The following is a 13907-nucleotide window of genomic DNA, read 5'->3' as shown; positions in this document are numbered from 1 at the left end:
TCTCTCTCTCCTCGGCCTGCGCAATTTACGCCTTTTTTTCCTCTCTTCTCGCTCTTTGATTCCCGTCATCGATCCTGTTTAAGAGCAAACGGGGCAAAGCACCCGTTCACGGCAGAAAGGGTCTAACGAGATGTGACAGCCACTAAAAGCCAATTCGCTGCTGCTCTCCAGTCCAGCAGTGCCATATGGATCATTCCTTCAGCAGCGATGCGATGTGATTTCTTCTGTTATTCATCTTAATTTTCTTAGTCTGTGCGCTGAAACATGCGCGCATACACAATCCGTCCTGCGTGAGAGGAGGTTTTTCAGACCGTAAATTGTATTTGCTCTCATGCAAGGCATCATGATACTACAACACCACAAACTCCACGACTATACCTTGTGAAACAGCGTCCTAATTTCCTACATACACTATACATATATATACTGCTACTTTAGTTTACTTTTACTCCACCCATAAGAATCATAAAGACACATGTGAGTTGTCCTGTCGATTCACTGACATCGTTCTCACTTTTTCATGTTGCACCACAGTCTGTAAACACCCACACAGTCCTGAGAAGAGGCTTAATCAGGCCAAATAAGTGAAAACACCTGTGTAGGTGGATCACGGGTATGTTGGGCTGTTTGTTTTGAACGCTTTCCGTTTGTCTGAGATCAACAAAAAAAATGTATCCTAACTCTCATCCACAGCCACAAAATCATTCTCTCTTGTATATAATTATAATTGTGCATATAAGAGACTTGTGTCTGTATGATTAATGGCCCAATCACTAGTGTGTGTGTGTGTGTGTGTGTGTGTGTGTGTGTGTGTGAGTATGCATGTAAGAATGTGTACAGTAGTGGTGTGTATGTTGGGGTAAGAAGGTATTAGTGGGATCATTATGCTGTGTGTGAGAGTAAGTATGATTGATGAACGAAACAGTCCTCATACTTTTTTACTCTCTCTCACACACACACACACACACACACACACACACACACAGGTCACTATTACTGTATGACAGAGTGTAATATGAAGCCACTGAGGCAGGCTGCCTATATGTTAAATTATATCCGTACATGTTAATTTCCTGATGTTTGCTTTAGAGAAAGTGCAACTTTATACCTGCCAGCATCCAGTAACCTCTCTCTCTCTCTCTCTCTCTCTTTCTTCTTCTTCTATTTCCCTTCCTGCAGTGAGAAGAGGAAGCTGCAGGTGAACATCACAAGTCCCATCCAGTGCAGCATGAACGGGAGGAAGTGCACGGTCATCGTCGAGCCCAAGATCAACCAATCGCAGCCAGACTTCACTAAGAGCCGATCCGGTTACATCCTGGCTGTTCCTGGAAACTAAAATGGGCCGATGATGAAAAAAAAAAAAAAACAGTGACATCGGATTTCACACCAAGCCGGAATGACGACGATGATGATGATTCACTTCTCGTGTTTTTGTTTTTTTTGCAGAGCTGCTGATAATGTGACAATGTAGATAGCAGCTCTGGAGGAGGATCGGGGTAATTGAATCCTCAGAAAATGCAAAGCCATGCCAAATTTGCCCTTGTTTTGTAGATTTCTATGCATTGTTACTATAAACAGAAAGTGTATAAAACGCCTACAAGCAAAAATGCTATTAATAACACAGGTTTAAATGCACTACAGGATAATCCACCAAAATGGTGTTTGTTCTTTTTTTTTTAAATCCAAATTTCAAATGATTTGCTTTGTGCAATATTTAGTTTATCATAGATGGAGTATTGTGGTAGTAAAGGTGAGAGGAGATTATGCAGCAAATGTTCTCAGAACCACTCGTGTTGCATAATAGGAAATAAAAACCCAAAAGCTTTGCAGGAATGTATAATCCCTGCAGCTCCCTGCGTCGGAGCCACATCAAAGATGAGATTCACGTATGACTCTGATTTTTCAAAGATATTCAAGCAGCTTTGATCATCTTCTTTAAAACAGAAGAGGGGAAATAATAGCGATGATGACCTTGATGGAAGGTTTACCTTACACGGTAAATGAAAAGGAAACTGCAGCGTCCAATTTTTAGTTCATTTAAATGTTTACAGCAAGTGAGTCAGTCAGTGTCTGACACTCAAATCCCAAAACTAATCCATCGTTAGTTTGTTAGTCACAGGATGTTGAGTCGGATGTGTTGAGCATATCCTGAACATCTCACCCTACATGCAAAAGCGTTAAAATCTATTAATTTAAATCTTATACTCTCTACTGCAATATCTGTACTTTTATAATATGCTTATATATATATTAAAAGTTAGAATATATGTGAACAGCATCAGATTACATATGTTTATGCACAGCACTTATACTCCCTTTGGAGGATTTTATGACTAAACCTGAATAATAAGGCAAATATGAAGATTATAACCAAAGCATTACTTTTTTTCAAGAGTATTTTTTCATTTAAAGAGCAGTTAATATTATATCAAACTCAAGACTTAATGCTCTAGCTTAGTAACAGAGTGTTGCTGGCCAGTACTGTATAATCCCATGTGAACTCCAGCCCCTGAACATAGTCTCGTTTGTTGTCTTTGTGTCGGGTGAATAGCCTAATGACTTGTAGTGGTCTTTAGTCCTTTTCAATAGGCTGCTACTTGACAAATATCCCCTTCATCAGAGAGAAAGAGTGTGTGTGACTGTGGGAGTGTGTACTGTATGTGTGTTGATTAGCTCTTCTTCTTTGGCTCCGAGACTTGAGAGCCTGGCTAGTGGCCACAGCGAAGGACACGGGGGTGTGAAATCTGTAATCAGACTGCTGTCCTACTTTATCTCCCTTATCTAATGATGTTTGTATCAACGCTAGACTATTTCAAGACTCGGTTTTGTGTCTGATCTCAGCGTGGAAAGCCAAATCACAATAACCAAAATCATCAGCGCTTGACGACTCGGAGTTTGGTTCGTACTGTTCTTGCAAGAACGTCGGCCATGTTTAAAGTTTTCACTCTGTTTTTCATCATTGATATGTTAGCATATAACATTATGATATTTTCACACAAGCTCTTCACGATTGTGTGGCCGCAGCTTAAAGTTGAGTCTTCACATTTACAATTCTACGACAGCGAGGCAAACATCTGTTGATATGATCAAAAGCTCAAGAACAACTTCATTTTATTGCCTTTTTGCATAGAACATCCACATCATTGGATATGGAAAGACTATAATGCTAAAATGTTTGTTATCTACTTAAACTCTCTTTCTGAAAATATGAGATTTTGATATAAGGGTCGTGTTGACAGCAAATGTCAAACCAACACTGCATCACCTGTCTGACTCAGCTGTATTGTGTCAGTCATGTCTCGGTAAAGAATACTGACTGGCGGCTGAGGAGCGACAGCCCAAGGTTATGAATCGACGGCTCCCTCTGCGTCTGTCCTAGCTGAAGAGGCGTTCATGTCAACTTTTACTTCAACAGGAAGGCAAACTCGTTAGCAGTCACTCTACCCGCCGTCTCCTAATTGTGCCCGAGTGTTGTCTGAACGAGCCGTTTATCTTAATTAGTTTGTGAGTGCCCCCTGTCTTGTGATGAAGCAAATCTTCCACTCTACCTCGCAGCTTTGTGGTGGGTGACCTTGTCCCGGCGTTTGATAAGACACTTTGATGCAGGAAAGAGCTGTTTGGGGGGGAAAATGGTGCATTCGTAGTGGGGGATTAAGGAAGTGACATTGGTGGCGTTAATAGGTGCTTCTCAATGGAGCTCAGCCACAGGGTTCTGTGATGAGTGTGTATGTGTGTGTGTGTGTGTGTGTGTGTGTGTGTGGGTATAACTCATAACACTGCAGCTCTCTCCATATCCTCCAGCATGGTAATCTCCCACAGGGCTTCTCCTCTCCTCTCCTCCTCTCTGCTCTGCTATTCACCGCTCATCATTAGGATGGACTCCATGTCACGTCTCACTTCAGCACTTCTCTCTCTTTGCTTTTCTTAAGGCAAAAGGAGGAGTCGGTGAACAAAAGCCTCTCCTGGCCTCCTCTCCTTCCTCTACTCCCTCTGCTTTCTTTTCTCCCCCCCCCCCCCCCTTTCTCTTGCTCTCCATCCCCTCCTCCTTCCTTTTACACTTTCCTTCCTCTTGTGAAATCGCTTGGCTCATCGCCCGGTTGGGCTGATTTTACCGTCCTGCGGGGCAGTGAAGGTTCTCCTGTTTTTGTTTTTTTTTTGTTGTCTTTTTCCCTCAGCCGACCTGTATCCAGGAGGCGAGGAAATAAAAAAGGAAACCACACCAACGACAAGACATGTTGAACAATAGGAATATCATGCAGCAACAACAACAAAATATGAGAGAACGCTTGTGTTTAACCAGAAATGTAAAATACTGTGGATCTAAAATCTATTAAAGGGTAACGCTGATGATATTCTTTATTTCTATTGTCAAAAAAATCCCTTAAAAAACAACAACAACAACAACAATGCATTAGTCGCTCTCTGTTGTTACAACATGCATCTCTTTGCCAGAGAGGAAAACATCAACCAAACAATATGTGTTAGTGATGAATTCATCTGTTTATGGGATTTTTGGACAATAAGAAGAATAAAGAAAATTACCAGCCATGTCCTTTAATATGCTCTGATTTGTTTATGGTGTGCAAACCCAATCACCAATGATCACTTCTCCATTGTATTGATTATCTCTGCTATGGAATGAGGCTCTAATGGAAGCAGCTATACAGCAAGTGTAAAAAAAATTTTAAAAAAATAATAAAAAATCACAGGCTTTTTCTAATTAATCACTCCTCTAGAGTTTCAAAGAATGTCAGATATGAATTTTAACAATAAGTGACTTGTGCCATTGTGTCCTTCCCTTCACTGTTCTCCATAGTGGGATCTTAACAAGTACATTCCTCTAGTTGTCAGTGTGTTTTTTTTGTTCCAGACACATTTTACACAAGACATCATTATCAAGCCCGTCTGTTTTAGCCAAAGGGCAACAAATTCCATTTTCTCTTCCATAATTTATTCCGTCCTCTGAGGCTTTGAGCAAAAAAATCTGTATGTATATGTATACACCAGTCATTCAGTATGTGCCTAATTTTATATTAAGTTTATATTTTGCATATTTATGTAATATTTCAATATTACATACCATACATATACTGTAATATCCAGACCGAGTCTTAAGGGATCTTTTCACCATTATACTGTTTTGTGCAAATGCATTCTGTATAAATGCAAATTATGCATTCAGCAATGTTCCATGATGAAAGTTATTTCATTAATCATTTTATTAATAAATTTATTTGCTTCAATATCTGCTTTTCTGTCATTTTTTAAGCTTGTGTTGTGTGTCATCTGCATGCAAAGACTGATGGTGTGTTGATTCAAATGTTTCCTGAGGCCAGCTGTTTGTCTGTAACGTGTGATGTGGTAATATCTGGGTAAATCTCTACGTTAATCCACCCACTAACAGCTGTTTCACCGAGTGACGTCGGTGATGGTTAAAACCTCTGCAGTTGGCATGACGCCGCCGCTTCCCTTTACCACCGTGTCAGCCATCACCAGCTACCTCAGGAGGGGTTTATAATCCGCCGGCTGATGGATGACTTTTCTCGCCTCAGAGACTGGGATGACTTCTCTGTCCTCAAGGGCAGTGACTATGTAAAACACGACTGACTGACTGACCTGGTGGTTAAATGAATGGGAATTAATGGACGGTGAGTGATGTGTGCAGAGTGAACTGACCCAAGCTAATCTATGTTGGGGGCATTCGGTTTATTTGGAGTTACAGCAGTGATTCTTTTGTACTTGTGCAGTTGCTGTTGGGGAATGGAAAGATTGTGGACTAGTTCAAGAAGTTATAATAAAAAAGAACTTATGATTTGGCACAGTGGGAACTTCCCACCAACCTCAGTCCATTATAACACCTGCAAATGCAAATCTAATGAAAAAGATACAAAAATGGGAGACCAAACATTAACAATCATTATGTCTGGGTTGAAAACATTATTGTAAAAATATCCACTTCTATATAGCTAATAATGTTAAATAAAATCCAGTTTTAAATTATGTCAAAGCTACACACTTTGAACATGTTGGATGATGTTGGAACTGAGACGCAGCTTTGATCAGCAGCACTAAAGATGGTGGTCTCCAGCCAATGTGCCATCCAATATCATGTACAAAGACTTTTCTTGGCATTTTGCCTTTATGGGACAGTTGATAGTGAAGTGGCAGAGAGTAAACAAGGCCAGAGAGATGGCTGCTATGACGTGCATCAAAGGTCTCCGGCTGGAATCGAATCAGTGATATTGAGCTTATGAGGCATGCAGAGTAACCATTTGGCTGCTGGGCTGCTCTAATGTGTAAAGATGTTTGAAGGTTGCTGCACCAGAGCAACCAGCGAGGAGACACTAATCAGTGCACTCTTTAGTTAGAATGAGAACCTTGATCTATTACTGTTGATTGAGCAGAACAAGAAATCATATTTCTTTACTGTACTCCTTCCTGTTTTACAATTCACTCGATGTCGAATGAAATCGGGAGCCGCTTTTGTCTGAAGCATCTTGCTTTTTTTATCCTGAACACTGATTGGGAGCCATGTGGGCTTCAGAGTCTTGCTTAAGGACACTTCAACATGTAGACAGCAGGAGTTTGGCATCAAACCAAAAATCCTACAACTGATGGCCTACACTTCAGGAGTGATTCAACAAGAAGTGATTGTTGATTGTTTCACTGACTTGGTATTGAGCCAAAACAGTGAAACCCAGACAAAGAATGAAATGCAAAGATGTTTGGAAGTTCAGGCTTTTTTCTCCCCTGATGCCATAAATTGCCAGTCGAGGGATGAATGAAGACTGAGGTGCCCTTGAGTAAGGCCCTTAACCCCCTTCCTACTGCTCCAATGGTGGTGCTCAGTGACTGTGGTTGTACTGCAGCTTCCAGGTTTTAATGTGTGTAACTGTGTGAGTACAAACAGGATGTTCATGACAAGAGAACGATGTTCTCACTGAGATAAAGGTATTTTAAGAAGATATCTAAGTAGATTCAGTCCAAAGCCGGATGTATAAAAACACAAATAGCCGTCTTGAACGATCAGTGCATTTTTATTTTCCATCACAGTACAAAAATAAATTAAAATAAGCATAAACGAACTGAAAAAAGTCTCAATTACAGCAACAGCTTTTTTGTATTTTTCAAAAAAAAAGAACATTTTTATTGAACAGCGTCGACACCCCTCCCTCACCCACCAAGGGAAAAACCGAGTCCTAGTACCAGTGTGGTTGGTGTATGTTCCTTTTCCATAAGAAAACATGTCACACATTCTTCTGTACAAATAAAACGCTGCCATTCACACATACACACACACACACACACACACACGTGCATTCACACATTCACGCACACATGCAGCCATCGAATGCCTCTTTTTCAAAGTTCATAACCACTGTTTCGTTTTTTTGTTTTTTTTATCTACAAAGTACGCAACAAGATACAGAAAAATGAATTTGACAGAAATCTTTTAACTATCACTTTTGAGTCTTTTTTCATATTTTATAAGCTTTTGAAAGTATTTTTCTCAAACGACTACTCAATGATGCAAGTGGGAAAAAAAAACAAAAAAAATGGCACATTTCAAGTGAAGTCGGGGGGCAAGTGGACACAGAGAAAAAAGATACGTGGTCTCGTTTTGATGCCCTGCTTTTCTTTGTTTTTTTTTCTGCCAGAACAGAAGCCCATCCAAAGTGCATGTCCCCCCCCCCTATTGTGCCGGTACAAATGCTCCAAACTAACTCCATATGGCAGCCGCAGTCCCACAGCAGAGGAGGCCACAGATTGTGACCGTCAGAGCTGCTCATTTTTCTCTGATAGAGTGTGCACAATTTGTCTGCATTGAGATGAGATGTGAGAACCAGTAAACACGTTTTCCTTACTGTTATCTATACTGTGGCTGTGTTTGATCGTAACACTGACTTCATTTTCCCCTCAGCAGTGATTGCAGTCATTACAGAGATAGCTTTAACTATTTCCCTACATATGAAAATAAAAAGCCGCATATCTCAAATGTCCTGCATGCTTTCTAGCTTTTGGTTGTCATGGTGTCTGTTGGAGTCTGTCATTTAAGTCTGGCGGCTCCTCTGATTGAAATGATTCCTATGAAGGTCAAATGCAATCTAACTCATCTCCTTCCAGCCCACGGATGAATGTGACGTCACCTCACGTTTGATTTACACCGAGGCGATGCTGATGGATTATCCTCAAGGTAAGCTGTGCTTTTCTGCATTGATGCTGAACGAGTGTCATTGAAAAAAATGTCTGTGCTTTCTCTCTCTCTCTCTCTGATATGTGGGACAGCAGGTTGGTTTTGGCTCCTCGTGCAGGACAAAAAAGATGTTTTCAGGGCATTTTTTTCTTAAGGTCCATATAAGGCCAGTGATGTGTTGTTCTGTCAAGGTGTCCTTGATGATGTCACTTTGGTGATGGTCAGATTTAACATTGGTTTTGATCTAAGGGCTTTAATTAGATATTCATCGATAAAATCCCTGCAACATTCATTTGCATAAACCAGAATCAATCTTCATTCCCACCAAAGATAAGCACACCTGCTATACCAACAAAACCCCTTCTCATGTCCTTCCCTTCTCCAAAGTCTTTTCATCATGATCTTTCATTTACATTGAATGTGCCAAAAATAATAAATATGCAAATGGCAATAAATTAGGTGTCAGTAAGTAGTTATTAGTAGATGAAAATCCACCCCATCATTCAACAACCGGACATACGCTGCAGTATTTCAGAGTGTCCTGTGGGATTTTCATCAAAGATATGGCACTGTTTTAACATTTTCTATGCTGAATCATAAGCACAAAATCAAACATCATTCCAAAGTGGTTGCAACACAACCTATCGACAAAAGTACAAAAAGAATTCCCTGGTAAACAAATAGCCTATTTTAGCAAGCATAGCTAAATAAACTAGTGTCACTTTGTTCACAGCATTCTCTAATGCAGATGCAGTTGGTTTACAAATCAAGTAAAAAGAAAGGAAAGTAATCATTGCTCCTGCCCTCCTGGAAACTCTGTAAAATTGCATGGCACACGTGCAAAACATTACATTTTTCTAGGTAAAAAAAAGAAAAAAAAAATGAAAGAAAACTTGTTCCAGAAAAGCAATAAATAAGCCTCCATAGGTGTAAAACCTCTGGGGAGTAAAACATCCATTAACTTGTTTTATTTTTTTTCTAGATGAAAATAAAGTAGGTATTTCTGAACACACACAGTATGACCATTCATCAAAGGCCATACATCCTCTGACTGTTGTCTTTTTTTTTTTATTTATCAAAAGTCCCACAATGCAATGCTTGCTTATAGTCCATCCAGTTCTGTATATGTCCTGCTGTAATAGAGCCACAAACAGAAACCCACAAAAATATGGATCCAGCATTGACGGGCCTCTGCTGTTCTATCCTAGATGGCCAGATATGCATTGCAGCAAAAAAAAAAAAAAAAAAAGAAAAAGTCCAGTCGTATCCATATTAATGGAGGAGACGAGGGGTTGTTGGCATTCCAAAGAGCCAGGGTTTGCAGCCGGGGGTGGGGGGGGGGACGCCTGTTCATCCTTGATGCATGAAGAAAGCCAGTCAGGCGATGGCCCTCACCCTCCTGCAGTAGGCAGTGCACATCATCATCGTCAAACAGTCAGAAGGTCACTGGCAGGCTGCTGCAGCCTCAGTCCTGTCCACATTCATTGCTGTAGATGTATGCTTCCGTTTCTAATGTTTTCTCTTGGTTTTTTTTTTTTTTTTTGTCTTTTTGTCTGAATTGTTTTTTCCAGTATTTCATATAGATATATATCTGTATGTTAGCAAAGGATTTACCCAAGTCTGGCATTTTTTTTGTATATGTGTGTGTGTGTGTGTCTGTGTGTATGTGTTTATATATCATTGTCAAAAAAGCTTTCATTCTCAGGTTCTCACAGAAAATCCATCCTTTGCTTGTTTGAAAATAGAATTTGGCCTGATACATACATCTAAAGGCAGAAGAGGAAAACTCAATGCCTCATATTTGGAGACCATTGCAACTTGTTTCCCCTCAAACACAATCAAAACTGACATTTCAGTCAAAATATATCCAGAGTTGAAGATTATGTTGTCAGTCTGACGAGATAAAAAGCTCAGGTGTCATTAATGTCAAATACTTCCTACTTGGCAAAGCCTCCACTGCACCGTTTGGACAATAATAAATAAATAGCATCAGCTTTCAAACTTGTCAAAATGCCAGACTGGAGTAGGCCCCACCTCCCCCTGACCCCTCTGCTCCCCCCTCCCTCCCCCTCCCCCTCCCCCTAGCATCCCCTCACCGGTCCAGGCCGATGAGCAAGCGGCTCCTCTCCTCCTCCTTCTGGCTCTCATTCTTCAGGTCGGCGAACACCTGAGTGAAGTAGTGCGGGTCAGAGTTGATCTGGAGCATTTTGGCGCTCATCAGGTTGATGATGGACAGGCAGCGGTCCCAGAAGGTCTCCTTGGAGCTCTCCACCAAGAAGGGCTTGAGTGGGTAGGAGATCTCGTTGCCCATGTAGGAGTAAGACAGGTAGAGGCAGGTGAGCAGCACGGCCTGCAGCTCGTGCTCCGTGGCCACCTCGGAGGAGACCACGTCACGGCACAGCATGTAGACAAAGACCACGTTCGCAGGGGTGATGAATCCCTGGTCCTGCCAGCCTTGCAGCAGCAGGGAGCGGTCCACGCTGCGCAGCCACAGCACAGGATCAGTGGGTGACAGGTGTTTCAGCCGGTAACAACGCCGGCACAGAAACTCCCCCAGGCAGCGCAGCAGCTCACTGGTGGAGGCCTGGACAATCACTCTCTTTGGGGTCCCGGGGGCCACATTGGAGTTAGCCAGAGGGGCCTTCTTGACAGACGATGCTGTGTTGTTGGAGCTCTTGGTGAGAGCTGGAGTGCTCTGATCCTGGGTGAAGGTGGACAGGTTGGCGCAGGACTGCGACTTCTTCAGGTTTTCGTTGTTCAGGTGGGTGACATTGTTCTGGTAGTTGCCGTTGGGCTGCACCTTCTTGGAGCCCTTCTTCTTGGCTGACACTGCTACAATCCGCTTCCATGGGAGGACGTTGATGAGCGAGTGGCGCTTCAGGTTCTTGTCTTTGGCGTTCTTGCTGTTCTGGACAGCTGTGTAGTGGCCCACAGTGGCCGGTCCATCCTCAAAGAGAGCCGCCTTTCGGTAGCTAGGTGACAAAGACAGCACGGTTCCCATGGTGACTGCTCGTCCAGGGGCTTTAGCCTCGCTGGGTCAGAAGAGTGTCTGCCAGAGGAGATCCTGAGGGTCTCAAAGCTTCTGGGAGCGGGGAGTCCCGGGCTACAAGCTGCTGTTGGGCATCTAAAGCCTATAGGAGGAGATTGTCCTGTAAAGAGCTCTCTGATGGGATAACGATCACCTTGACTGAGACGGTCTCTGTTGTATTTCAGCTCTCCGTCTGCGTCTCCGGGTGGGCACCGCTGGAAGCAGAACAAATCAATAATCAGAAAAATAATTGGTAGAAAAATCCCATGCCTTTAAATCAATCACGGATATTTCCAAATAGCAAATGAAATGTATTCGATCTCATATTAGATCTATTATTATTATTCAGCTTACATCAGATCAGTTTCTGGTGTAATCTTCCCATAATGTGAGCGGTTTATCAGCAGGATACCTCAGGCTTATTAGCAGCATTGATTTGACTCAGTAAATGGTGGAATGGATCAGCCTATAGCTTATTCTCATTAATTCAAACAGTATAGATTCCTCCTTGCTGCAAAAGATCGATGTAATTAGCGGGAAAATCACACAAACGTTATAAAGAATCAAGTGTGAAATTGTCCTCCAGCTTTCATTCATCTGCAGTAGATTACAGAGCAAGAAAAAAAAATCATATGTATGATTGTTTATCAGGAATTCTATCGCATATCTGATTGTTAATGGGTCCTATATGGTGAATTCATAAACATTTCATAATGAGAGATCCATATTTTATGAGAAATGACCGATATACCAGAATGAACCACGCGCCACCATCTCGCTAAAATGGACGCCAGCAACGTAAACACCATAATAACAGGTGAAGGTCGGGTTTGACGCCTATAGGACTCAGCATATTAAAACACAAAGCCAAGATCTTGTTTACCTCCCTCTAAAAAATAAACAGAGATATATGATTCTTTATGTGCTCGACGTGTTTTCTTCCTCACTGCAGCAGCTACATTATCCATATAAAGACGGTCGATAGATCGACATTGCTCACTTGCGCAGGATCCGAGCGTGTTCAATCCTTCATTCCATCACCCTCTATCAATCTGATGTCTGATCCCTCAATTGTGGAGGCGAAAATACAAAATATCAGCTTTGAATGTGACACCAGTGGAGTAAAATTAAAGGATTTATTGATCTTCTTCTTCTGTGATGAGGAGTTGTGTACATCGGGTGCTCTCCATGGTGCTGAAACTGAGCGTCTGCGTCGAAATGAGAACGCTGCCCATAATAGGCGGTGGCTTAAAAATGAAGAAAAAAAATCCCCTTTTATCCGTTAATATCTCTCAATATCTCGGTGAATATGGCTGCCTATAGTTTCACGTCCTCATTTATGCCAATTTATTCTCATATTTTCCAGTTAAGACGCAGCTGCGCATCACTCTCTTCCCATTTCACATATAATGAATCCACCAAAAATCTGCAGCTCCGATCTAAACTGCTGCACATTCAGCACGAATGTGTTCCAAAAAAATAAAACAAACTTACCAGATTTCCAGCTCAATGAGGAAAAATAATCGCGCTGTAACGATGATGCTCCGCGTCTCAAGCCTGTTTTTCCTTATAAAACGCGATTAAAACATAAAATCATCCCAGAGAATATAAATGCAATAGAGAGAATAATCCGAGGCGAGGCACACGCACGATAAAAACACAAGCTTGTGGATGAACACGCCTGGTGTCGGCGGTGCGCAGACGATGGTGGGCAGTTGTGGAATGGATGCTTGGATGAAGATGTGCTCCTGGTCCTCCTGGCCGTGAGATGCGGATGCTGCGAGGGGCTGATGTTGTGTTGTGTCACACTGACTGTGTGAGAGGATGGTTGACGCAAAGGCGGTGGTGGGGCGCCGCTCTGCGCTCTGTACGCGGTGCTGTTTCTGCTTGGGAAACAACTCCGCCTATAGCCACACACAGCAGGCACTCGAGCACACTGAACCCAGTGAACTCAGAGGATGTTTTTCTACATAACATATGGCATCATCCCCACCAAACCACCAACATTCATTTGTAAACACTTAAATATGAAGTGAGCTGGTAGTCATAGGTTTCTATAAGCACCCCGGTTGTTTGGATCTTTGTGTTTGTCCTATTTGAATCCCCTAGCTAATAAGGTGTATTCTTAAATTACTCTCCAGTGTGCATGTGAACCTCAATGATATATTTTTTTCCTTTTGGGAAAATAATCCCCTTTGACCACATATATTAGCTATAAACGAAAATAGCCTAAATCAGAGTTCTACCATGTGCTCTTTCTATATAAACTCCGCTGCAGTTAAATTATTTTAGCCTATATGGTTTCACAGGATTGTGTCCTGCTTTCCCACCAAGAATACAGTTCTGCACAAAACATTGCACAAATTGAAATTCAAATTTGTTTCATTTGAATCTTTTTTTTTTTTTTTTTTAAATACTGGTACTAAATATTGGCTGTGGGAACGCGTGGGTGACCTGCTCTATGATAACAGCCTCTACCTGTAACCTATATGAGTCACAGGCTACAGTATGATCTGTGCAATAGTGATGCTGATATTTACAACCTTATTTTAGTCACATTTGGGGTTTTTTATTATGAGTTGTGCTGGCATGTTTGTGCTGTTAGATAAAGCTTTGAGGACTATGATTTTGATTCCATCCGTCCAAGTAGAGAATTTATGTGTCGATTCTAGCTGGGTTTTTTTA

General features: G+C 41.7%; 2 protein-coding genes across 2 annotated transcripts in view; one reads left to right on the top strand and one right to left on the bottom strand.

Moving 5' to 3' along the window:
* Positions 1–5243, top strand: part of myo1d (myosin 1D) — a 110416-nt gene extending 105173 nt beyond the window's left edge. The window contains exon 22 of the mRNA XM_067575533.1: positions 1180–5243. Within this exon, the coding sequence (XP_067431634.1) occupies positions 1180–1336 (157 nt within the window). The 3' untranslated portion in view covers positions 1337–5243. The remainder of the gene's footprint in view (positions 1–1179) is intronic.
* A 5023-nt stretch (positions 5244–10266) lies between these two features.
* On the bottom strand, positions 10267–13162 carry cdk5r1b (cyclin dependent kinase 5, regulatory subunit 1b (p35)). The gene is made up of 2 exons (XM_067576719.1): positions 12717–13162; positions 10267–11437 (listed from the first exon to the last, which is right to left on the bottom strand). The coding sequence occupies exon 2, from the start codon at positions 11193–11195 to the stop codon at positions 10287–10289; it is 909 nt and encodes a 302-aa protein (XP_067432820.1). The 5' UTR covers positions 11196–11437; positions 12717–13162; the 3' UTR covers positions 10267–10286.
* Positions 13163–13907: the final 745 nt, after the last annotated feature.

Source organism: Thunnus thynnus, chromosome 20, assembly GCF_963924715.1.
Source record: "Thunnus thynnus chromosome 20, fThuThy2.1, whole genome shotgun sequence".
In the NCBI taxonomy this organism is placed as follows: domain Eukaryota; kingdom Metazoa; phylum Chordata; class Actinopteri; order Scombriformes; family Scombridae; genus Thunnus; species Thunnus thynnus.
Note: the sequence above shows the minus strand (reverse complement) of the source record. Positions and strands in the feature narration are given on the sequence as shown.